The sequence below is a fragment of the Neomonachus schauinslandi genome, chromosome 1 (genome assembly GCF_002201575.2).
Source record: "Neomonachus schauinslandi chromosome 1, ASM220157v2, whole genome shotgun sequence".
Taxonomy (NCBI): Eukaryota; Metazoa; Chordata; class Mammalia; order Carnivora; family Phocidae; genus Neomonachus; species Neomonachus schauinslandi.
The window spans coordinates 125,129,817-125,157,031 of record NC_058403.1 but is presented as its reverse complement, the minus strand read 5'-3'; the positions used below and the strand labels follow the sequence as shown (position 1 = coordinate 125,157,031).

The 27,215-nt window shown below is 42.3% G+C and overlaps 1 protein-coding gene across 2 annotated transcripts in view; it reads left to right on the top strand.

Moving 5' to 3' along the window:
* Positions 1-15,754, top strand: part of LOC110570737 (inhibitor of carbonic anhydrase-like) — a 42,043-nt gene extending 26,289 nt beyond the window's left edge. For both annotated transcript variants that reach the window (XM_021678776.1, XM_021678777.1), the window contains exons 10-17: positions 1,593-1,683; positions 2,873-2,914; positions 5,923-6,078; positions 9,569-9,710; positions 12,199-12,263; positions 12,791-12,975; positions 14,267-14,453; positions 15,515-15,754. In XM_021678776.1, the coding sequence (XP_021534451.1) occupies positions 1,593-1,683; positions 2,873-2,914; positions 5,923-6,078; positions 9,569-9,710; positions 12,199-12,263; positions 12,791-12,975; positions 14,267-14,453; positions 15,515-15,549 (903 nt within the window). In that variant the 3' untranslated portion in view covers positions 15,550-15,754. The remainder of the gene's footprint in view (positions 1-1,592; positions 1,684-2,872; positions 2,915-5,922; positions 6,079-9,568; positions 9,711-12,198; positions 12,264-12,790; positions 12,976-14,266; positions 14,454-15,514) is intronic.
* Positions 15,755-27,215: the final 11,461 nt, after the last annotated feature.

Here is a 27,215-nt window from a genome sequence, read left to right as displayed (position 1 = left end):
TACATTTGAATTATTTCCAAATCCTTTGCTATTGTAGATAATATGGGATTGAAGATTTTTGTTCTATAACCTCAATATTTCTGGGTATATCTTTAATAATAATAATAGCTAATATTTTGGAAGTTACTTACTATGTGCCAAACATGTTTATGAGCTCTTAACTTGCATTAACTCATTTATTTATTTTAAAGATTTTATTTCTTTATTGTCAGAGAGAGCGCACAAGCAGAGGGAGCGGCAGGCAGAGGGAGAGGGAGAAGCAGACTCCCCGCTGAGCAAGGAGCCCGATGTGGGACTTGATCCCAGGCCCCTGGGATCATGACCTGAGCCAAACGCAGATCCTTAACCTATTGAGCCACCCAGGCATCCTGCATTAACTCATTTAATCCTCACAAAGAGCCTATGAACCCATTTTATGGATGAAAAAGAATGTGTATAGAATAGTTTTTAGGTATGTGTTCTTCAGAATAGTCTGATTCAGGAGGCCATGTGGTATACTGGTTATGAGCAGAAGCTAAGGAATTAAACTGTTTAAGTTTTAGTTTTAGTGAGCATCTATTGGAGAAATTATTTAACTTCCCTCTGCTTTACTTCACTAATGTATAAAAGGGGAAGAATTATAGTACCTACCTTATTGGATTTTGTGAGGAATACATGAGGTAATCACTGTAAGATGTTTAGAAAGGGCCTGGCACATAGTAAAGGCTTGGTAAGATTTTGTTTGTATAGTTGCTACTGTTTTAAGATCGATTTCTAGAAGGACAGTTAATGGGTCAAAAGCCAAGAGTGAGTATGTATCTGTTTGTTTTTATCTCAATGATCTTATCTATCACTGTAAGTATACATTTTTTGCTCTGTTGTTGGAAAATTTCATTGATTAAAATAAGTTAATTATTAATGAATTATTTAATTAGAGAAATTGTTTATTGCAAGTCTTTGTTGTGCCAGGGCTCTGAGTATAGTGCTAATGGGATTATGGGAACAGAATTGAACTCCACCATACAGAAGAAGAAATTCCATAGAAACATAGTAAATACAGAGGCGCCTCGGTGGCTCAGTTGGTTGCATGTCCAGCTCTTGGTTTCGGCTCAGGTTCTGATCTCGGGGTGGTGAAATTGAGCTCCATGTTGATCTCCGCGCTCAGCTTGAGAATGTGCTTGAGATCTCTCCCCCTCCCATACGCCGCCCCCCGCTCCTCCCCATTTGTACTCTCTTTCTCTCAAATAAATAAATAAATAAAATCTTAAAAAAAAAAAAAGAAACATAGTAAATACAACCCCTGAGTCTGGCCATGTAGATTGTTGAGTGACAGTGGTCACAAAGAAAGCGTGGTGAGGGCATGTCCAGTACTCAAGATGGGTCTAATGAGAGGTCAGAGATGCCAGGGAGCAGGATCTGGGTTGGGCACTTATTCCTGGGTCAACATGTCCAGTTTTCTAAACCCTGTGGTGAAATGGCAGAAGTTTTGGGTGATCCATGATTTGATGAATCAAAAGGACATGTGACATAAAGCCAAAGAGAGATACCTCTGAGAGTCAGTGAGACAGGAAATGGCCTCACTGTTGTGCTACTGATTTATTTCTTAACTTCAGAAAGGAGAGGCTGATGCCATGACTTTGGATGGCGGCTTCATCTACACAGCGGGCCAGTGCGGTCTGGTGCCTGTCCTGGCAGAGAACTACAGTAAGTGGAAGGGGTGCCTGTCAGTGTTGTATTTTCTCTGGGCCGTGGACATAGAAAGAAGGAGAAATGATCCAGTTCATTGTTGAGATAATAATTAACTACGGGTAGAGTGTAAGAGGCTAGCAGATAGTATCATCCTTCTCCAGAGTCCGAGCCAATGAAGATATGGACACAGGAGTTAGCCAGAAAGAGATGAAAAGAGATATTTATTACTGAAAGGGTGATATTGGAGGGCATGGTACAGAGCTGGCTTCAAGGCTTGCCAAATTGCCCTGGAGTTAGAGTTACCCACTAGTTCAGGAGAACAGGTCTGTCGGCTTACCCTACGGCTGAGGGTCCAGGAGAATGCATATTGTCATAGAGCTTCATTGAAAAGATCTAAACTACCCTCTCCCCACTCTCTTCAATAAAGAAAGGAGGGGCTGAGCCACATGTGCCTCACTCAATACTTTTGCTAAATTTACTAGTCTGAAATTAACTCACCCCAGCTGCCCTTGAAGGTTGAGTGGTGAGGCTACAAGGTCATGTTCTTCAGTGGGGATCCTTTCACATAAAAAAATAAAGCTGGGGAAAAGGGGATTTCACCAATATAATTTATTAAGCACCTCATCTGCTAGGCAGTGAGCAAGAAACCATACATTATCCTTCAAAACAAAACAGCTCTGTGAAGTAAATAATGGTAGCTCTGTTTTACTGATATAAAAACTAAAGCTTGGAGAAGTTAAATGAGGTGTCCAAGGTAGAATGAAGACTGTATCCAGGTTTTTCTGACTCCATGGACTGGTTTTTTCCCCCTCCAACATGGCAAGAATATGATTGCCTACCACAGTCCAGAGCTCTGAGGGAAGAAAGATGTCAGGATGACTTGAATTACATAGCCAATGCAAGAGATCTTTGTCAAGATCTTTAGTGGTCTCTGCCCCTCTTCAAAGGGCATCTCATTTTCTTTCTCTGTAACTCCCTGAATGCTGGGGAGATTCTGGGGTGGAACCTAATATTCAAATGGCAAAGTTCAGGGAGAGAGGAGTTAAATGGGCCTGCAGAATCTTGGCTTGTTGATAACCAGTGACAAACTTCTTAGCTGGTGTTTCTTATTTTATTCCTCACTCTTGAGATTGAGAAGCTCATGACTTTGGATTGAGTAATATGAGAGTTTAATGCCATGTATCCCGATTGTTTTTCTTTTTAGTGCCTAAGGATGGGTCTACGTGTGTAAATACACCTGTGGTAGGTGAGTCAGAATCAGTAACACTGGGACTCAAAGGTAAAGGCCATCATTGGGGAGAGGGTGAGGAGAGTCTTCAAAATGAAGCAAAGTTACTAGAGTTGTAAACAAAACAAAACAAAAAACAAACAAACAAAAAACAACAAGAAGGAGGATGAGCTATCACCACTACAGCTTATTGTTAAAGAGCAAATCTGTCATGAAGCTGTGGTGATAATTGCTGTTTGTGGGGTTCTTTACCGGCAACAAAGGACTCCTGCTTGCACTATTCCCGTTTACTCTCCTCAGCAATCCTCTAGGATGTGGGCATCATTATCCCGTGTTGTGTAGATGGGGAAAGTGAGGCCCAGGGCCACACAGCCAGGGAGTGGCTGTACCTGGGCTTGAGAAGAGGTGGTGTGACCGGAAACCCCTTGCCCTTCCTGATGCACCACCTTACTCCTTGTCATATGCTGCCTGCCCTTCTCTGCACCAGGAGGCAGGAGCCCACTTCTGACACTTCTGGGCCAAGTGGAGGCTTCACTATAGGAGGAGAGTCATAGATGCTCTAATGAAGAGGAGGGGGGAAATGAACTCGACCTTTTAGCTTTCAGCCAGCTGATTTTAATAGCGGAGGAGTCGATCTTGTCTTTAGAATAGACCAGGTGACAAGTTCTCCCATCTGTATCTACATAGGCAGGGAGGGTCTGTATCTGTTCCTGAAGTACCTAATCTTGGAACACAGAGCAGTGTTTCTCAATCTAGTGTAGTGCCTGGACCGGCTGCATCAGCATCACCTGAGAACTTGTGAGAAATGCAAATTCTTGGGCTCCACCCAATCCACTGAGTCAGAAACTCCAAGGATGGGGCCACTGCTCTGTGTTTTAACAAGCCCTCCAGCTGATTCTGATGCACATCGGGGTTTGAAAACAACTGTGGGGGAGGATTCTGAGATGAAAACAGATGCTCACTTGGGTTTGGAGTTTCTTATGGGACAGGTAAACTGGGGGAAGTGGGTGGGTGGGTTTGGACCACCACAGCACCAGCAGCAGCTCTGGTCCCCGCTGAGCGCAGGGCCGCAGAGGCCCTGCAGGCCCATGCCCCACCAAGGCCTCTAGAGTGCAAAGCTGCTCCCCTGCAGCAGCTCCCCTCCATGTGCAACAGGACCCAAGCCCTAGGATGTGCTGTCCCCGCGCCCTCTGCTTTTATGGCTAACAGTCTTCAGTGAGCTGTGTCTTCATCCCCAACCCGAACAGCTGGCATTTTGTCAGCCATGCAGTCTCTTGAGTATGGAATACATGAAGTCAGAAAGAACTCCGCCTCAAGAATGGTTGACATTTCCAGGAACTGCAGTATATGCAAATGCAGGTCAACAAAGATGCTTAGAAGACAGTTCAGGGTGGCTGGCTGTGATGGAGAAGGTTAGATTTGAGTAGAGACAGAGAGGAATCAACTCCAAAGACAAAGACACACACACAACACACACACACACACACACCCGATGGCAATAATTAATGCCATTTGTGCAGAATTAGTTACACCTCCAGAAAGGTACTGTAACAGTATTTGGCTGCCAGAACGGTGTAATAGAGCACAGTCTGGTAAGCAAGGGCTTGCCCTGGCCTCAGGAGAATCTGCCTCACTGAGAGGGGGGCTCTGGTACTGCTTGTGCCACCAGCTGCATGGCCGGAAACCCAGCAATGTAACCTCCCCGTCCTATCCTAATGTACCATGTGCCCATATTAGCACATCTGATCCCCCCGAAAGCCCCCCTGGATGGGTATCAGTGTCGCCATTTTACTGAGGAATAACTGGCAAGGCAAGTCTTCTACCTGCCATGTTGACTTCCAATTTTTCCAGGCTTGAATATACAAACCCGAACCATGACAGCAAGAAAGGGAGTGTAGAGGAGAGGGGGGGTTCGGAGTAGTGGTGGAGGACCACATTCCCTTCTAGTTCTGAAGATTTAGGATTCTAATCTTCTTATAAATTCTGCTTTACTGTTTAGGCCTCAGTCAATAAGTACAATACAGTTACAGAGTATTGGGATAGAAATATATCAAATATCAGCGGTGTTCCCGTTAGAATCAAGAACACGAGAAGAAGGCCCACTCTCACCAAAGACACTTGGTATTACTTTGGAAGTGAATGCAGGATGATTTAAAAGATTAGAAAAATATTTTTAATATTGGAGAAAAAAGAGATTAAATTGTCACTATTAGAAAATGATGTTATCATAAATCTAGAAAATCAGAGACTTTAAAAAAGAAGTTATTAAAGCTCTTTCTTTTGGATTTCAACAAAAGTATTTTTTTTAAAAGATTTTATTTATTTTTTAGAGAGTGAGCGAGAGAGAAACAGCATGAGAGGGGAGAGGGTCAGAGGGAGAAGCAGGCTCCCCGCTGAGCCGGGAGCCCGATGTGGGACTCGATCCCAGGACCCTGGGATCATGACCTGAGCTGAAGGCAGACGCTTAACCATCTGAGCCACCCAGGCGCCCTCAACAAAAGTATTTCAACAGGCACACACTTATATGTACAAGATTTATATAGGTGATTTGTAATATGGCAAAGTGGGTGACACTGTAAATGCCCACCAGTGGGGGGATTACAAAATATGGTACTTCCATACAGTGGAACATAACTTAGGTTCAACCAATAAACAGAATGAGATAGCTATATCTACTTCTGCTGAATCAAAAAGGTGCTCACAATATATCACTGAGGGAGAATAAAGCATCTCGCAGTAAAGAATGTATAGCAGGAATCCATTGAAAAAGTATGAAGTATGTGTGTAAATATTTCTGGATGTCTGTATGTAGAAATGTCTGGAGAGCAGTAGTGTCAGACTGTTTGGCCCCATACCTAATAATGATAGTTATTGGTAGGGTCTTCTGCTAGAGTAAGGGGAGGTGTTCAAGGCATTCCCCTTCCCCTGGGAGAGTGGCAGGCAGGGGCTAACTGTAGCAGCTCTAGAATACATTTTCAGAGGGTCCTGGAGCTACTGAAATTGCATTTTGTTATCTCTGTTGCAAGGTCATTATGTCGTGGCAGTGGTTAAGAAATCAGATCCCTACATCACTTGGGGCTCTCTGCAAGGCAGGAGGTCCTGCCACCCCGCAGTTGGTACTTCTGCAGGCTGGATCATCCCCATGGGTTTGATATACAACAAAACCGGGTCCTGTAAATTTGGTAAGTATATTCTGTGATGCGGTGCAGCAGCCCCTTCCTTGAGCCTGTACCTGTGTAGGACAGGAATTCAGTTCAATGACAAGGAATGTCAAGGGATGGCATAAATTGATAGTGGGGTCAAGGGCTGGGCAGACATTACAGGTGAGCTTCACCTGTCCTTGAGCAGGTGCTTCCCTTTCTCCTCACCTCCTTACTTCTGAGGGGAGTGGCTTGGCCCAATGGGTAGATATCAGGGAAATACCCTATTCTTTATGTTTTACAACTGGCTCAGGGAACAAGCCTGGGGTTGCAGAGTAAGAGTGGGGGTGTGTGTGTGTGTGTGTGTGTGTGTGTGTGTGTGTGTGTGTGTGTGTGTGTGTGTGTGTGTGTGTGTGTGTGTGTGTGTGTGTGTGTGTGGTGTTTTCCCATATAAACCAGATTGGCTGCTTTGTAAAAATTGAAAACCATATACCAGTAAGTCCTTGGGTGCTTTTTCACTTGCATCCTTATCTCCCTTAGAGTCTCAGATCTATCATTTTAGCAGTAGTCTTGCCAATACCTAAAAGGCTCCTGGTGCCCTGCTTTTCCCAGCCATCTGACAAATCCCACCTCTGCATGAACCCCATTACCTGCTCTCTTCACTCGCTTAGCAGCTAAGGAAGCTTCATATCCTTAGCAGCTAAACATGGCTGGAGAAGTCACAGGGTAGATCAGTTCATTCCACTGGAAATGGTCCAGAAGCTGGCCTCAGTGGGCCTCTGGCAGTCACACCCTCACTGTGTTGCTGCTCCACACCCCTATACTTCGCAATAATTATCCTAATGTCCTCACTGTCCACACATTTCCAACCAACACCCATCTACCACCCTTTCTCAGCACCTGACTCATCTCAGCTCCAACAGACAACTGAAAGGGTCAGAAAGGTTCCCCCTCACCATCCCACTGCCAAAGCTGTGGGCCCTCCTCATGGCTGTATCCGCTCAGCCTCCCTCCACCTGTACTTTGGGTGTGGGCCTACAAAAAAGGGGCCTCCCCTCCCTAGAGCCTCATACCCTTGGTTACTACTTCTCATTCTAGTATAGCCAACAATTTCTTTCAACATCAGTGTTTTCCATCTTTAAAAGTCCTCCCTCTCCCAGCAGTCTCCTCCAGCTTCTGACTTGTTTCTCCTCCTCCTTGCTGCCAGACTCCTTAACAGCATGGTCTGAGCCACTCATCTCCCACTCACTCCTCCACTCCCTGTCCTCTGGCTTCTCTGCATCATTCCATAGGAAGGACTCTGGTCAAGGCTACCGGTGACCTCCATGTTGCTCAGTTGGAAGGTCATGCTCCAGTCCATTCCTCTGTTACTTCTCTTTCTTCAGATCACCTTAAAACACTATCTTCTGGCTTTTGTGAAAACACTGGCTTGGTTTTTCTCCCACCCCTACAAAGCCCCCTCTCCCAATCTGGTTAATAAATGTTTCAATTGGTTAAAGCAACTTTCTTCCCCCACTCTAAACTCAATCTGCAGGCACTCACATCCATGCCTCGTTTACCATTTAAGCAAATAATACTATACATACAAAACTAGGCACTTGCCGTTTACAACGATGTGGATGGAATTGGAGGGTGTTATGCTGAGCGAAATAAGTCAATCAGAGAAAGACATGTATCATATGACCTCACTGATATGAGGAATTCTTAATCTCAGGAAACAAATGGAGGGTGGCTGGAGTGGTGGGGGTGGGAGGGATGGGGTGGCTGGGTGATAGACATCGGGGAGGGTATGTGCTATGGTGAGTGCTGTGAATTGTGCAAGACTGTTGAATCACAGATCTGTACCTCTAAAACAAATAATACAATATATGTTAAAAAAAAAAGATAGCAGGAGGGGAAGAATGAAGGGGGGGAAATCAGAGGGGGAGACGAACCATGAGAGACGATGACTCTGAAAAACAAACTGAGGGTTCTAGAGGGGAGGGGGGTGGGAGGATGGGTTAGCCTGGTGATGGGTATTAAAGAGGGCACGTTCTGCATGGAGCACTGGGTGTTATACACAATGAATCATGGAACACTACATCAAAAACTAATGATGTAATGTATGGTGATTAACATAACAATAAAAAATTTTTAAAAAACTAGGCACATAGCCAGCACTAGATAAATGTTTGCTGCTATCACTATTATTGTTATATCTATATGCTGATAATTATTACATCTTTATCCCTAGCACAGATCTCTTTTTGACCTCCACACCTGTGTATATTGAACTGCCTATCTGACGTTATTTAATTAGATATTTCAAAAGCACATTAAGCTCAAAACAAAATGTATCATCTCTACTGAGTCTGCTCCAGAGCTGCCTAGCTCAGTGGAGGACCCTACATCCATCCACTTGCCCCAGCTGGAAACCAAGCTGTCATTCTCCACGTACCCATCCATCACCAGTGATGTCCCCCTCTACTGTCTCCCTCCCCTTGTGTTACTCTAGTCCAAGTTGTCCTCATCTCCCCTGGACTACTACACCCCTGCACCCCACATCTGCCCTGGATTCCATTCATCCCACTGGCAGACCAATCTTTGCAAAGTGCAGATCTGGCTATATCCGGCCCACTACCCCTGGTCCAGCATTGCTGTAGCCCTTCAGAAGCTCCTGATTTCTCTACGGATAAAGAACAAAATTTATACAAAGGTGTAAAAGCGGGTCTGGACCTTGCCTCCTCTCCACTCACTCTTGTACTGGATGGTCTAGACCAATGGCCTCTTATTGAACTTTCCATGCTATTTGCCCTCACTCCCCACCCCTGCCCTGGGCCTTTTCAGATGCTGCTCCGTGTCTGGAAAGCTCTTGTCCTTTCACCCTTTACTTAAGTAATTGCTATTCATTCTTCATCTCTCGACTTGAGGCCTCTCCCTGATTCCCAGGTCTTTACCAGATTCCTTTATGTACAACCGTGTAGAACCATATTCTTCTTTCCCATTGCAAGCCGGGTAGGAGGTGGGGGGTACGAATTCACTAGTGTGGCTACTTGAGTTATGACTGTTGCTCATGGACTTGGGTTCCAGGAGCACAGGGCCTATGTGATGTCCTCACCGCAGTGCCCTGGGGCCCAGCACAGGGCTTGGCAGCTGAGCCTCTCAGCCCCTTCCTGGATTTGGAGTCAAGATGGAATACCTTATAAGGGAGGGCAAGGGCAGCAGAGGTCAGGGAAAATGTGGGAGAGGTTCGACCGGGTGGGGCTTTCAGTTTTGTTCTCTCTCTTAGAATTGCATCTGTGTCTATCCTTCCACACCTCCCACCCTGTGCCATTTCTGTTCCACAGACCCTTGTCCCAACTTCAGCCAGTCCCCCTTTACTTTGCTCTAGTTGCAACTTTTTTTTTTATTCTGTAAGGTTCTTATTTGTAATAATATGGTACCAAACACCCAAATGTGTCTCTACACCATTCAAGCAACTCTAGGGACAAAATCGGAGGCTTTCTGGCTAACACAGGCAAGAAGAGCTGACCTCCTGTGTTTTCCTGCACAGATGAATTCTTCAGTCAAAGCTGTGCCCCTGGGTCTGACCCAGATTCCAGTCTCTGCGCTCTGTGCAGTGGTGGCAGCAGCCTAGCCCACACCTGTGCCCCCAACCACCACGAGAGATACTATGGCTTCAGCGGGGCATTCAGGTGAGTAGTGTCTGTGCACCACCTTTCTCTTGGGCACCAACCCAGCAAACCTCTTGTCCTTTCATCTTTTCCATAACCCCAGGATCTGGCTGCTACAGTTAGGAGGAGCTAGAATTAGAAAACAGAACGGCAAATTCCCACTGGCTCTAAGGACTCAAGCCCAGCTCCTTTCTGGAGCGCTTTTCTGCAGACCCAGCTGACTTAGGGCACCTGAGGAGAGGCAAGAATGAGGGGTGCAGGGTCACAACACTGGGTCTACTTTTGTTCTTTTCTTCTGTGTGATTGTGGACAAGTCACGGAATCTTTCAGAGCGCCAGTTTAAAATCAGAGGACGGGTACTGGACATGTGCTTCTTACACCTGGCTGATGAGTACATTTTAAAAATAGATATTCCTGGGCTGCTCCAGCCCTTCAAGAAACCTTTATTGAGCACCTACTATGTGGCAGGCACTGGTCTAGGTAGAGGGGTTATAGCAGCAGCAAGACATAGGTAGCTCCCCTGTCGCCTGCGTCTTATCTCATGGGGAGAGTAGGACAATAAACATATAAATAAGGGTCAATCACTTCCTGACTGTGCTGAGTGCGGCAAAGGAACAAGGAGGGTGCTGTGGTAGTGACTTGGGTAGACCAAACGGGAGTCAAGAATTTTTAAATAAAATTATACAAGGGGAATTTTGTTTTCCTAGATATAAAAATCACATTTAATACTATATAATACTGTAAGACTATGATCAGTACAGCCTGGTTTGTGTCGAAGAATGACAAATCAGTGGAAGAGAATAGACTTCAAAGACTTATACATGGACACGTTATATTTGGCGTATAACAAAGATAACATTTCAAACTGGGGAAAGATGAACTTGAAAGATCAAATAAATGAGTGTGGCCAACTGGCCCCTGGATCTGGTGGGAGCAGATTCAATAGTGAGTCAGTCCCATAAGCTGATTGGCAGGGGTCGGTGAGGGTGGGGTGAAGGGGTGCTGATCACAGGTGCAGTGATTCCTTTTAGGTGTTTGGATGAGTTGGGGAGGGAGGCCCATTGCTAAGGGCAGTGTGGGATCAAGACAGGGATTATTGCTTTTCAAAAAAGGAAAGAAGTATGAATGCTGATGAAAAGAGCCAGTGAATGGAGAAAGACTCCAATTGCATAAGGGAGAGAGGATAACTACCAGAAGGTGCCTGAGAGTGTGGGTGGGGATGGGATGCAGGACACCTGGGGAGGACACTGTTGTAGAGAGGGAGACCTTCACTCCTTTGTGCCTGGAGGGCAGGAAAAGAGCCCTGGAAACTTAGGCTGACAGCTTTGGCAGAGGGAGGCTGGTAGAAAGCTCATGTCATGATAGCTGTATTTTCTCTGGGAAGCAGGAGCACATGGTAGAGTGAGTATTGGGGAGAGGGTATGTGGAGAGACAGACGCATGCAGGAATTTGAAAAACATTTTAGTCACTGCTCTGTGGAATGGGGAGGTGGCTATCTCAAACAGTGGTTCTCACCACTAGGGGGCTTGTTAAAACACAGATTGCTGTAACCCACCCCCAGAAGTTTCTGATCTAGTAGGTCTGGGGTAGGGCCCCAAGAATGTGCATTTCTGACAGGTTCACAGCTGGTGCCAATGCTGCTGATCCCAGCCCACACATAGAGAAACACAGATCTAGAGTAGGTGAGGAAAGCAGGAATGCCCAGGAGAAATGAATGATCAGGAGCTTCTCTGCTCTGCCTCCCTGCTGAGGTACAGACACCTGAGGCAGACCATCATGCTTATTCAGGACTGGGATTATATGAAGGGCAGGAAGAGGAAAGAAATGGGGCAAAGGGAGCTTAGGAAAATTGAATAGGAGTAATTAGTCCTAGCTAAGTATAGAGGGACCTGAAGTTAGGAGAGAGAGAAAACTGGAGAGGTGCTCCTGATAACCAATCACTAATGTCAATTGCCAACTGATTGGATGTCATAGTACTGATTGTTAATGTGTTTGACATTTCTCATAAAGAATGGACCTTAAACACAGAGAAACAGTTTTCTGGGGATTAAGTGTGAACATATATCTAGTGATGCACATTCACTACTGAGCATTAAGGCTGACTAGGTGTATGGATGTGAAAAGGCTCCTTCAAAATCATGTCTTCCATGTTGATTTTAATCTCTGGTGTGAGTTTTGATCTGACCAGAGAGTCATTCTTGAATATTCCTATTAATAGGAGAACACAAACATCTCCTCTGGAGAAAATGATCCGTATTTAAAATAAGGAACCAAACAGTGGTTATCTACAATGGAAACAAAATAAGCAGGTTTCTTCTTATTATTACATTTCCCCTCGAAGTCTCTGGGACAGCCCGAGTGTTACAGTTGTGTGTGTGGATGTGGTAAGTGTTAGGTGTGCCCACTGGCCTCAGGTGGAGGGGGTGTGAGCCTCTCAGTGGTTCCCTCTGGGTGTCTCTCCCTCCCACTCCCATTGGAGCTCCTCACTGATCTGACGCTTGCTGTGCAGGTGTCTGGTTGAAAAGGGAGACGTGGCCTTTGTGAAGGAGATCACCGTCTTCCAGAACACTGACGGTATATGCCTGTGCTGTCATTTCCTCCCTTGGAAAAAGTCTGAGTCTCTCCCAGGAATTCACTCCCCAATCGGGCAACTAGGGAAGTTTATTAAAGCATGGCCTGGCTCTCTTCATTTATAGGCATTCCTTATATATTCTGGATACAAGTTTTTGTCAACTATATGATTGACAATACCTTGTTTCTCTCTGAAAGGCTTACCTTTTCACTTTCTTAATGATGTCTTTCGATGAACAGGTATTTTAATGTTTAATGTAGTTCAACTTATCAATCTTCTTTCTGGCTAGTGCTTTTTCAGGCCTGTTTAAGAAACTTTTGCCTTTAACAGGACTGAAAAGGCACTAACCAAAGAGGCTATGAATTTATAACTATGCATTTTTCTCTTTCTTCTATTTTTAAAGTTTAATTATTTCATTTTTCTGTGTCTCTGTGATTCTCCCAGACATTGGTGGTTGGTCACATCCCCCTGAGGAGGGCACCTTGACCAAAGCTGTCAGCTGTGGCTGACCAACCTTCCTCCTCCCCAGGAAAGAGCCCTGAAGCATGGGCTAAAGATCTGAAGCTGGGTGACTTTGAGCTGCTGTGCCTTGATGGTACCAGGAAGCCTGTGACTGAAGCTTGGAGGTGCAACCTGGCCATAGTCCCAAATCATGCTGTGGTCTCAAGGAAAGATAAGGCAGCTTTTGTTAGCAGAATGCTCTTCAATCAACAGGTATGGGCACACAGGAGGTCCTTCTACACGGTCCCCCCAGCCGAGTACTCAGGTCACCTCCAGAACTGACAGGTACACCCAGCCCAGTCTCACACCCTTTCTCCCTGGGCAGATTCTCACAGCCCTGCCTCTGAGGAAAGCAGAAAGCTAGCTGGTAACTATGTTTAATTTGTGCTCTGGGGGTGTCTAGGATATCAATATGGACTGAAAAAGCTTCGGACACATGAGTATCTGAAGGGTCTCCCTAAGACTCACTTACCTCTCTGGGCAGACTCCTGGTATCTCCTGGACTTGTTTAGTTCCTCCATGAGGGTTATCTCTTTCTTCTTCTGTCACAGAAATAAGGGATTTGGCTCAGTGCCCTTCACACTAGGGTGAGGAATTATATGTGGGAAAAGCAGAATAGAGGCTACTCTACCTGACTTAGGGTGGGTCCCAATGCATTACTGAACCTGGGCAGGCTGAGCACTGCTTTAGGCTTCATGAAAGTTCAAAAGCCAACATTCAGACAACTAATGACCTCTACAGGCAGCCAACAAGGGCTATGAAGTAGCAGGATGCCTAAATCAAATGATCTTAAGGAAAACCCAAAGCCTCAGCTGCCTATCACACTCATACGCCCCATTCCTGGAAGAGCCCCATATGAGTAATCCATGTCTTAGCATATGCTGCCCACATGTTTAGTTAGAGGACTACAACCCAGGGAGAACTGGCAAAACCAGAGACTCTTGGTCAGGGACTCCTGAAGGCATGTCTCCCAAAAGGCAAGCTGCCCCCTTGGCTGTAGGGGGCTGAACAAAGAAAGAGGAGGGGAAGGAAGAGATGGAAATGGTCAGGTGCCTGGGGCAGATGTAGAGAATAGAAGAGGCAAGGCAGCAAGGGCTTTGGGCAGCAGAAGACAGGTAGTATGACCCAGGAAGTTGAAAATATCCAGCAGTGACTGGCAGAATTGTGATACAGTGGCTACAAAACTTGAAGCTTTTTTTATTTAGCAATTACTTTACATACATCATCTCCATTTACAAATGAGTAAACTGAGGCTCACTGACACAGTAAAGAAGTTTCCTAAAGTCACATGACAAGGAAAAGCGAGGGCCACGATTTGAACCCAGATGCCGTGTTTTTTTTGCCATTAATGGTGCCTCTGAAACTGTTGGCTGTGTCCCAGGTCTCCCAGGGGCTGGAGCTGAGCAGTGCAGTAGACTTAGATCTTCTGAGGCAGAACACACAACCTCGTGCTCTCTGGTGCTGCTGCTCACTCTCTGTCTGTCTGTCTGTGTGTCTGACCCAGGAGCTCTTTGGAAGAGATGGGTTTGAATACAGGATGTTCCAGATGTTTCAATCCTCAACTAAGGACCTGCTCTTCAGCGATGACACGGCATGTTTGGCTAACCTTCAGGATAAAACAACTTATCGAAAATACTTAGGACCAGAGTATCTTACGGCCATTGCTAACATGGGACAATGCTTACACTCTGGTGAGTAGAATAAAACACCGAGGAACAATACCATGGGGGTCAAGGTAAACATATTTGTATTAAGGACCATTGTGTGCCAAGCCATGGGCCAGTACTGATAGGAGCACAAAGATGGAGAAGGCTTGCTTCTGGCCCTGCAGGAGGATGCAGACCTACCAGTGAGGTAACTCAATTAGATGACAGTATAAGAAACTACCTGAAAAATGACCAAATCATTTGAAGGAGAAAGAGAGTGCAATTGAGATCATTTGGAAACCAAACTTGTTTACTTGTGCATTTCCATTTTTTTTTCCTAACAAAATGAAAAGGTATACATGTGTGAGCACTTCAGTGTAGAGAGAGGGTTGGGAAATGACCTATATATATCACTCATAGAGGATCAATTTTCAAAGATTTTAAGTAAAATGTATAAATAATATTAACAGAAACAAAATGAAGTTAGCACTGTATGTGCCCTTTCTAGTTTTATATATACGTATTAGAACGGCATAGTATATATGTGTGTGTGTGTGTGTGTGTGTGTGTGTGTGTTTTAGAATGATATAGTTGCCTCAAAAAGGATTAAGTTGGAGAAATAAAATTAGAGCTGGGATAATCAAATTGCTGGGAGTGTGCCTGAGTTTTTGTTGAATTATATTGTGTGTTGGAGATGATGAGAGCAGGAGGAAAGGAAAATGTAAGTATTTAAGGATAGCACTGACATCAATTAGGAGATACAGACACAGACACAGAGAGAGAGAGAATTTAAAAAAATTATTATTAGGGTGCCTGGGTGGCTCAGTCATTAAGCATCTGCCTTCGGCTCAGGTCATAATCTCACAGTCCTGGGATCGAGCCCCGCATCGGGGTCCCTGCTCCGTGGGAAGCCTGCTTCTCCCTCTCCCGCTCCCCCTGCTTGTGTTCCTGCTCTCACTGTGTCTCTCTCTCTGTCAAATAAATAAATAAAATCTTTTTAAAAAATTATTATTACCTAGCATTTACTCTTAGAAAACAGGAACAGAATTGTGTTTAGTAAGCACAGGAAGTACCTAAAAGTCTTTCTCTTATGTTTTGCTTCACAGAACTTCAAGATGCCTGTACATTTCATGTACATTAAAAACTGATCAAAGTGGTCAACCACAGATGCTCAGTGCCTGCAAATATGGTGGGGACACATCCTCACTTGTCTGCATGTGGGCCTCTGTTAACCTCAGTTGTTTTATATAATTATGTGCTGTAACTGATACAAAAATTAAAATGAATAAAAATTATTGTGTCTTCTCAGAAAACTTCATTATATGTTCTCAGATTTTTTGAGGGGAGAAAACTATGTCTTCATACTAGATTTATGCTTCTAAATTTAATATCTATTAGATTGTACTTTCTTAAAGAACTGCACAAGACTAGCTCATCTTCCCACCCTATTCTTTATTTTACTGAAGAGGTGAGTCACTTACATAGAATTTAAGCAATAAATCTGTGTGAAGGGAGTCTGAGTGGTGATTACAAGTGTGCAAAAAAAAAAAAAAGCATCAGTGTGTGCAGTATCAAGAACTTACATAATAAAAACAAAGGATAAGGAATGAGTTTGTGTATTTAAAAATATATTTGAACATTTAAAATTCATAATGTCAAGTGGAATAAAAATCCTGACTCAGATTAATTGGAAGACATTAAAATTACTGCAAAAATCTAACCCTACTACCCTTTTACAGTCAACTTCCCGAAAGTCTGACTCAGTTAAGTCAGTTTCTTAGTCAAAAGTCAGAGATTCTGCCATATCTAGTATTACCATAATTGCAGTTTATGGTAATGACTCAATAAATATTGAATGGGACCCTAAGTTATATATTGTTAAATGTTAGTTTTATGAGTGTGAACTTCTGTTTCTTTCTGTGAAAGAGTAACCAGTACAGGACTTGCCCTCTTTCCATAAACAACTAAAAAACTGGACAAAGTATATGAAACAACCATTGGACAATAGCAGCAAAGGACTCTGGTCCCTGAGAGAAGGGAAAGAAAAGAGGTAAGCAGAATGATGACCCTACTTTTTGCCTGGAGGAAGTTTCCAGATGATGACCCAGGGAGGGGGAACCCAAGAAAGCCTGTCACATTGAGTTGAGGAAACAGAGGTAAGAGCTTGGAGAAGCAAGATGACTGGAGTTTGTATACAGAAGACATCTGTAGAAGAGTCCTCCTTGAATGTTTGGTGAAATACTAATCTGCATGAGTGTAGAATGAAATTGAAATCCATCAGACTAGACAAAGAATAACTGTGAGAGACCTATAAGCTGAACAATTCCCAGCGCCCACACAGAGCTAGGAATCATTTGTGTTCCTACTATAACCAGAGTGAAGAGACCTAATTGAATACCTAAGGATTTTACTGAAGGTCAGGCCTTGGATGGGAGGATAAATAAAGTACCTGTAGACTAAGGGCTGCTCTATAACCGCACTGAGAGTGAAACTAGCCTTGGTAGGATCCAGCTGATCTGTAAGTAACTTAACTTCCTTCTAAAACAAGCCTCAATACACAAAAAGAAAGACAATAAAATCTAAATATTCGGAAACATAGCTTACGTAATATCTAGCATCAAATGCAAAAATTACCAGATATGCAAAGAAGCATAAAATGTAACTCAGAGTCAGAAGAAAAATCAACCAATAAAAACACACCTAGAGGGGCACCTGGGTGGCTCAGTCGGTTAAGTGTCAGACTCATGATTCTGGCTCAGGTCATGATCTCAGGGTTGTAAGATGGAGCCCTGCGTTGGGCTTCATGCTCAGTGCAGAGACTGCTTAAGATTCCACTTGAGATTCCCTTTGCCCCTTCCCCCCACTCTCAAATAAATAAATAAATACTTAAAAAAAAAAAAAAGCCCCACACACCTAAAAACCAAAGAGATGATAGTATTTAGACAATGGACTTGATTTAAAAAATTTTTTTCAAGTTTTATTTAAATTCTAGTTAGTTAACATACAGTGCAATATTGGTTTCAGGAGTAGGATTCAGTGATTCACCACTTACATATAATACCCAGTGCTCATCACAAGTGCCCTCCTTAATACTCATCACCCATCTAGCCCATCCCACACCCACCTCCCTCCATCAACCCTCAGTTTGTTCTCTATGGTTAAGAGTCTCTTATGGTTGGTTTCCCTCTCTCTCTTCCCCCCCCCTTCCCATATGTTCATCTGTTTTGTTTCTTAAATTCCACATATGACTGAAATCATATGGTATTTTTCTCCAACTGACTTATTTCACTTAGGTAATACACTCCAGGTCCATCCACGTTGTTGCAAATGGCAAGATTTCATTCTTTTTGATGGCCAAGTAATATTCCACTGTATATATGTACCACATCTTCTTTATCCATTCATCAGTTGATGGACATTCTGCCTCTTTCAATATTTTGGTTATTGTTGATAATGCTATATACACTGGGGTGCATGTACCCCTTCAAATCTGTATTTTTGTATCTTTTGGATGAATACCTAGTAGTGCAATTGCTGGATCGAAGGGTAATTCTATTTTTAACTTTTTGAGGAAACTCCATACTGTTTTCCACAGTGGCTGTACCAGTTGTCTTTCCACCAACAGTGCAAGAAGATTCCCCTTTCTCCGCAACATCGCCAATACCTGTTGTTTCTTGTGTTGTTATTTTAGCCATTCTGACAGGTGTGTCTTATCATGGTTTTGATTTGTATTTCCTGATGATGAGTGATGTTGAGCATCTTTTCATGTGTCTGTTAGCCATCTGGATGTCTTCTTTGGAAAAATGTGTATTCATGTCTTCTGTCCATTTCTTAACTGGATTATTAATTTTTGGGGGTGTTGAGTTTGAGAAGGTCTTGGATACTAACCCTTTATCAGATACAGACAATGAACTTTAAAACAGTTGTTATAAACATTCCCACGGATTTAAATGAAAACATGAACATAACAAAGAAAAAAGTGTAAGGCTTAAAGAAGACCCAGTGAAAAGCTAGAGTTGTAAAATTTGTGTTTTTCAAATTTGTCTATTTCATTTCAATTGTCTATTTTTGCTATAAACTTGTCCAAAATATTTCCTTACTATCTTTTAATATTTATAGGTTGTATAATGTATCTATTCTTCCATTTTCATACTGGTAATTTGTGTTTTCTCTCTTCATTTTTCTTGATCAGTCTAGTCATAGCTTTATCAATTTTATTGAACTTTTCAAAGAACAAATTTTTTTTTGTTTTTTAAATTTTCACTATTTCCCTATTTTTTATCTCATTTTCTGTCCTATTTTTTTAAGACTTCATTTGAGAGAGAGAGAGCATGCCAGAGAGAGAGAGAGCACAAGCAGGGTGTAGGGGCAGGCAGAGGGAGAAGCTGAGCAGGGAGCCTGATGTGGGACTTGATCCTAGGACTCTGGGATCATGACCTGAGCTGAAGGCAGTCACTTAACTGACTGAGTCACCCAGGTGCTGTCATTTTTTGTTCTTGCCCTTATTTCCTTTCTGCTACTTACTTTTCATTTAATTTGCTTCTTTTCTTAGATGCTTACGGTACAAGTTTAGATCAGTTATTTAGAAGAGTCTTTTTTTTTTTTTTAAAGATTTTTATTTATTTATTTGACAGAGAGACACAGCAAGAGAGGGAACACAAGCAGGGGGAGAGGGAGAGGGAGAACCAGGCTTTCCGCCGAGCAGGGAGCCCGATGAGGGGCTCGATCCCAGGACCCCGGGATCGTGACCTGAGCCGAAGGCAGATGCTTAACGACTGAGCCACCCAGTCACCCTGGGAATTTATAATTTTAAATGTCTATATTAGAAAAGAAGACTCTTGGGGCGCCTGGGTAGTAATACTTCTTAAGCCTATGTCATTGGATATTAATATGATTACTACATCTTTCTTGTGAATGGTGTGTGCTTGGTAATATTGTTTTTCATTCTTTTACTTTAATCCATCTGTTTATATTAAGGATGGTTTCTTAGAAAGAGCACATGGTTGGGTCTTTATTCTTTCATTTGGTGTGACAATCTCTACCCTTTGAAAGGATGTGTTTAGTTCATTTATATATAATATAATTATTAATATTTGTTTTCTATCTGTTTCCTCTGTTCTTTGTCTCTTGCTTCCTCTTTTCTGCCTTCTATTGGCTTGAGTGTTTTTTAGTATTACATTTTATCTTCTCTATTGGCTTTTTGGCTATTTTTTATTTTTTAATGTCTTCTCCAAAGTTTACAATACTTATCTTTAGCTTAAAACTAGTGTCAGATAATGCTATACCAGGATACAAAGTTAATATACAGAAATCTGTTGCATTTCTCTACACCAGAAATGAAGTAGCAGAAAGGGAAATTAAGAAAACAATAATATTTACATTTGTACCCCCAAATAATAAAATACCTAGGAATAAACTTAACTAAGGAGTTGAACGACCTGTACTCTGAAAACTACAAAACAACTTGAAGGTGACACAAACAAATGGGAAGATAGTCCATGCTCCTGGATTGGAAGAACCAATATTGTTAAAATGTCCATACTATCCAAAGCTATCTATAGATTAATGCAATCTCCATAAAAATATCAGTGACATTTTTCACAGACTAGAACAAATAATACTAAAATTTGTATGGAACCACAAAAGACCCTGATAGCCAAAGCAATCTTGAGAAAGAAGAACAAGGCTGGTGGTATCACAATTCCAGACTTCAAGCTCTATTACAAAGCTGTAATAATCAAAACAGAATGACACAGGCACAAAAAAAAATACATAGACCAAAAGAACAGAAAAGAGAGCCCAAAAAAAAAAAAAAAAAAAAAAACGACGAAAGAGGCAAGAACATACAATGTGGAAAAGACAGCCTCTTCAACAAATGGTGTTGGGAAAAATGGACAGCTATAAGCAAAATAATGAAACTGGACTGTTTTCTTACAGCATATGCAAAATAAGTTCAAAATAGATTAAAGACTTAAATGTGAAACCTGAAATCTTAAAACTCCTAGAAGAAAACATAGGCAGTAATTTCTTTGACATTGGCTATAGAAAGATTTTTCTAGATATGTCTCCTCAGGCAAAGGAAACAAAAGCAAAATTAAATTATTGGGACTACACAAAAATAAAAGGCTTTTGCACGGCAAAGGAAACCATCAACAAAACAAAATAATCCAACACCCAAAAAACCCCAAGTAATCCAATTAAAAATGGGCAGAAGACATGAATAGAAAAATTTCCAAAGAACATGCAAATGACCAACAGACACATGAAAAGATGCTCAACATCACTAATCATCAGGTAAATGCAAATCAAAACCACAGTGAGGTATCACTTTACACCTGTCCAAATGGCTAAAATTAAAAAGACAAGAAATAACAAGTGTTGGTGAGGATGTGGAGAAAAGGGAACCCTCATCTACTGTTTATGGGAATGCAAATTGTTACAGTCACTGTGGAAAATAGTACGGAGGTTCCTCAAAAAATTAAAATAGAAATACCATATGATCTAGTAATTCTACTATTGGGTATTTACCCAAAGAAAATGAAAATGCTAATTTGAAAGGATACATGCAACCTTATGTTTATTGCAGCATTATTTGCAATGCCAAGATATGGAAGCAACCCAAGTGTTAATCGATAGATGAATGGATAAGAAAGAATGGTATGTGCATGTGTATAATGGAATATTATTCAGCCCTAAAAAAGAATGAGATGTTGCCATTTGCAACAACATGGATTGACCTAGAGGGTATAATGCTGAGTAAAATAAGTCAATTAAAGAAAGACAAACACCATATGATTTAACTCATATGCGGATTTTAGAAACAATGAATAAATGAACAAACAAAGAAGAAAAAAGAGACAAAAATACCAGACCCTTAAATATAGAAAATAAACCAGTGGTTGCCAGAGAGTATGTGGGTGGGGGAAGGGGTGAAATAGATAAAGAAGATTAAGAGTACACTTACCCTGATGAGCACTGAGTCACGTATAGAATTGTTGAATCATTATATTATACACCCAAAACTAATATAACACTGTATGTTAATTATACTTCAATAAAAAATAAATTTAAAATAATGTTATATCACTTTGTGTATAATGTAAGATCCTGTAATCTTACAGTTCCACTTTCATCAGTGATTTCTGGATAAACTTTTTTTTTTAAAGATTTATTTATTTGAGAGAGAGAGAGAGCATGAGGCGGGGAGGGTCAGAGGGAGAAGAAGACTCCCCGCCGAGCAGGGAGCCTGATGTGGGGCTCGATCCCAGGACTCCAGGATCATGACCTGAGCCAAAGGCAGTCGCTTAACCAACTGAGCCACCCAGGCACCCAATTTCTGGATAAACTTTTAACAAGCAGGTCTTCAAGGTAAAAAAAAAAAAAAAAAGGCCCTGATTTGTATCATTTACCAATTTCATGAAGTAAATACTTTTACCATGGATGATTTCAAGCTACCAAAGTGATGTCAATGAATTCAGAGTTTAGAAGAGATACATACAATCAACTTTTACAAACCAGCATAAGCTGACTGCACTACCCCACTAATTTCCCTTTTATTTGTGTATTCTTTTTTTTTTTAAGATTTTATTTATTTATTTGAGAGAGAGAATGAGATAAAGCATGAAGGGGGGAGGGTCAGAGGGAGAAGCAGACTCCCCGCTGAGCAGGGAGCCCGATGCGGGACTTGATCCCCGGACTCCAGGATCATGACCTGAGCCGAAGGCAGTTGCTTAACCAACTGAGCCACCCAGGCGCCCTATTTGTGTATTTTTGCTATCATATATTTTACCTCTGCATACATTAAAAACTTGACAATAATTTTTATTATTTTTATATCATCAATTATCTTTTAATGAAATTTTTAAATTATAAAAAGAAATATTTTTTAAAAAAACTTTATTTATTTATTTGACAGAGAGACAGAGAGAGCAGGAACATAAGCAGTGGAGTGGGAGAGGGAGAAGTGGGCTTCCTGTCGAGTAGGGAGCCTGATACAGGGCTCGACCCCAGGACAATGGGATCATGACCTGAGCTGAAGGCAGATGCTTAACGACTGAGCCACCCAGGCGCCCCAATAAAAAGAAATCTTTACTATCTACCCACATCTTTATTGTTTCCAGCTCTCTTCATACCTTTGTGTAGATTGCAGATTTTAGCTATTTTGTAGGCAAACCTATCTGGCAAACTTTCATTGTCTGTAGACATGTTATTTTTTTCTTGTACTAACTTTGTATGGTACTTTCTGTTCAACTCTAGGTGAAATTTGCTTCCCTGGACTTTTAGAATAAGGCTATTTTTCGGAAAGTTTTTCTTACCTCACAAAGCTCCCTCTTCTGTCATTTTGTGCATTATTTAAAAACACAGTAGCGGGCGCCTGGGTGGCTCAGCTGGTTAAGCAACCGCCTTCAGCTCATCATGATCCCAGGGTCCTGGGATCAAGTCCCACATCGGGCTCCCAGCTCAGCGGGGAGCCTGCTTCTCCCTCTGACCCTCTCCCCTCTCATGCTGTTTCTCTCCCGCTCACTCTCAAATAAATAAATAAATAAATAAATAAATAAATAAAATCTTAAAAAAAACCAACAACACAGTAGCTTACTTTCTAGGGTTTCTTGGTTTCATTCCCTTCTCTACTTTGGTCTAGACCTTGTTTGTTCCTTCATCCTTGTTACCCCTTTTCAGTGCAATTTTGATTCCACTTCTAGATCTATATTGCTCCAGATCCTTTGGTCCTTCTTGGGAAAGGTATTTTCACATCTACTCCTAGGTCATCTCCCTGCCGGCTACCCCCAGGAAGCCCGCTGCATGTTCATCTTTTATGTTGGTGCTTCCAGAAAGACTCCTAGAGTTTCACCTGCTACAAAGTCCTCAGGTGCTCTTGCCCAAAGCCTCAGAGACTTTTGGCTCTGAAGGGCTTGAATTCCTGCTGCCAATTTTCCCCCCCAGGAGAGCCAAACCTGTGAGTAATCTTCAGTGGCATATCCAGGCAGGAGCCCAAAGATCCTGGTCCAACAGAGACCTTTCACTGGCACTGATGAAGAGTTGTCACAGACCCTACACCTACTTTCTCTGAATTTTAAAAACTTGGAAAGAAGACCAGAGCAGATAAATAATGTTTCACATTTCAACATATTCAAGATACCATTGGACCTGTTTCAGATGTAATAAAATCCTGGGACTCTAATCTTAGTAACACACACACACACACACACTACTTGACCTACAATTTTTGTGTATTTATAGCTCCAGTCCAGTGATTTTTCTGTGACCTCACACCATTTTCCTCTGGGGTGAAGGAGTGAGGATGGAGGCTAGTTAACCTGTTTTCAGGCAGATTCTACCCTATGGGGCTAATAAGTCTTACTAAATTATACATATAGATAACTTGTACATATTTGTGTATAAGGCCTATTTGTGGGAACATTTAGAACAATTAAAAGGGTAAAATCATTCAATTGTAGAATCCAGCAATTGATACCAATTGTCTACAGATCTGTATAGGCCAGAGGTTTACTTTGGAACAGCTGAGAAACCCAGTGGACTTTGCTCTTCTCTTCCCATGGAGAGCAGGGACATCAAACAGTGGCGTTTGCAGTGGGGCAGCAGAGGGATCAGTGATCTGTTTGTTTTGCCCCACGAGTACTAGACTATGCTCAGCGTAACCAGCCACTTTTCATGGGTCCACCTGAAGATCTCAGGACTGGGCTTCTCCTGGTGAAAAACCAATGGGAAATGAAATACCTAAATAACCTTGGAAGAAATTATGAATGACCCTCCAGGACAGTGAGTTACAGGATGATGAGGATAGCTCAGGATGTCAAGTGCAAAATAGGTTCTAGCTTTGCCTGCCCTGATGGGCACCCCACCTATTACATCCTCTGGCTGGGCCTCAGTTTTTCTTTCTGTAAAATGAAGTCAATGTATTAAATGGTCTCACAGGGTATGTTTTGCCGAAGGGCCCATCAGCAATAGACACAGCCATTAAAAAATTATGTGGGGTCACTTCATTAAGTCACTGAACATGTTAGTACTTAGTCCATACTAACTGTTTTGTAATAGTCATTGCCATCTACTGGCAGGGCCAGCACTTTAATAGCATTGAGTAATCTTCAAAATGGCCCTAGAAGATACGTATTCACATTCTTTTTTTTTTTTTAAAGCATTTTAATTTATTTATTTGTCAAAGAGAGAGAGCACAAGGGGGGGGCAGCAGGCTGAGGGAGAAGCAGGCTCCCTGCTGAGCAAGGGCCCCAACGCGGGACTCGATCCCAAGACCACGGGATCATGACCTGAGCTGAAGACAGACACTTAACTGACTGAGCCACCCAGGCATCCCTCATATTGTTATTACTAATGAGAAAACAAACATAAGTAACTTGTCCAACATCATGTAAGTTCTAAGTGGTCTATGATTTAAACCCAGGAATCTCTGACTCCAATTTCATACCCATTTTATTCCACAGACGGAACATGATAGTACTTAGTACCTGCCCTCAAGAATGGACAGGTGAATAAAAGGAGCACACAGCATTATTTTGTCTGTATACCAGTTTTATAGACAAAATAATGCTGCCAGGCTCTGCCTGGCATATTGTCTATGATACATTGTCTAGGATCTAGGGGTCAGCATGCTTGTAGGATTCCCTGATGTGATGTGACCTGAGGGGCTGGGCTGACAGTGCTGTGTACACAGGACTTAAAGGGGAAAGATATTGGTCATGACACAAATAACAATAAGAAGGAGAATAATGTGCTGGGTACTGTACTAGGTGATTTACTTTAATTGCTAATTTAGTTCTCATAACAAGCCTATGAAGTAGGTATTATTATTCTCATTTTCTAGATGGGAAACTGAGGCACTGAGAGTTAAGTAACTTGCCTAATTCACTGAATAACTGAAAGTCTTATTCTATACAAGTGAATGTATAAAGTAAATGACCAAACCACACTAGCTTTAGTGGTGTTCCCGGTCAGGGAGAACCAGGGCCATGTTCTTTTCTTGGCCTAATCTTTGCAGTTGTGATCATTTCTCATGCTTATTTCTATCACTCTCTAATGCTACTTTTATCACCACTACATTCCTGCTTTGCACTGGGTAGATGATTTCCAAATACAAATATGGAAATAAACTCCACTTCTGGGAACAGATTCTTATACCTGAGATCCTTCCCTTATTTTAAAATCCAGACTCCTTGACATTCTGGTGTCCTGGCCCAATTTATACCATGCTCTCAAAATTACCCACCCTTTCTACCTCCTCCCTAGTATCCCACTTTGTGGTCAGGAAGAAGCCGATTGTCAGAGGGGCCCCTGGAATGGGGACTGAAGCAGCTTCTGTAATATGTTACCTGTTTCACAATTTTGCCTGAAACCAGCCCTGCCATGGAGCTCTAAACTATGCCCCTGGCCCTGACCTCTAACCCTGTTCCCATCTTTCCCAAGCCTGTCCAGGTGTCCGGCAAATGGCATGCTAGAGAAGACTAGCTTTCCCTTAATGCCTACCTTTGACCAGTGACTTTTGTTCCTTTACACATGAAAGTTTCCAGAGTCTACTCAGCTCCAGGGTCAGTGGCCTCTGCACCTGTTGGCCTAGAGGTCAGGTATGGCTGGGTTAGGTTGAACATTATACTGACAAGGAAAGGGTTTTCTTAGGAAGTTCTTTTGCTTGCAGAATGGATATCTCTAGATTTTGAAATGAGGACAGTCTGCAGTCTTTCCCAGTATATTATAGAAGAATGACTGAATTGAGAAAAAGAAGCCCAGAGCTTTGTAACATTGAATGATGCTGACCACCTTTGCTCAGTTACTCCTCAGTCTGCACAACATCCTAGTATCTGCCCTTCACAGTATACCATATGACTGTGAAGACAGACAAAAAGGCTCCTCTTTTACTCTTCCTTTTTCCTACCTTTCTCTCTTTCCTTCCTTTTTTGTTCTTTTCTTCAGTTCAAAAAATATATATTTGTTCTCCACCCTTTCTTGTCCTTGAGGTGGCCATGGGCCGTGGGGCCTGACAGTCTGGGGCAAAGAGGCAGCTGGAGGTCAGAAGATTGATTATGTACAGAGGAAGTGTGCAAAGAGTTAAAAATATTGAGAATATTGGGATCCAGGTTTCTCTCTGTCAGAGAAGGAAGTTGCAAGTATGGAGAGGAAGAAAACTAGAAGATTTTTTGTGGTGTTCAATTGGAATTGGAGGAATTAGTATGAACTCATAGTTGAAGAGAGAGAGAGGGAAAGAGGGAAATAGCTGTAGATGTGTTATGTTTTGTGTGTGTGTGTGTGTGTGTGTGTATTCCTAGCTGTCTGTTGAAAGATCTTAGTATCAATTTCTTTCCAAAGCAGTTACCGCATCCATCTCCCAGATTTTGGTTCCTAAGTACCATTCTATACTAAAAGGATAAAGTTTCTTAGAGAAATGAGATTCCATAAACAGAGATTCCAGAGCTGGTGTGGAAACTACAAGATAGGCCTGGATGTCTTATTCTGCCAGAAAGTGAAGTGCTTAAAAAATAATGGGGCTTGTGAAATATATACAGGAACAAGCTTGAAGGGCCACCCAGTGGCCAAATTTACAACAATTTGAACATAAAAATAAATAAGGAGGAAAATTCTGGGAAGACGGCAGAGTAGGAAGCACCAGGAATCTGTCTCCCCACTCAGACAACAATTACACTGGTAAGATCTGTTTGATGTAGCTACCTTGGAATTATGGAGGCTACTGAAGGCTTCCAACATCTAGGAGAAGACTTGGAAGGAAGATAAATTGCCATTAATGTCAGTTCTTACCTTGGCTACCCACCCCCTTCTTCC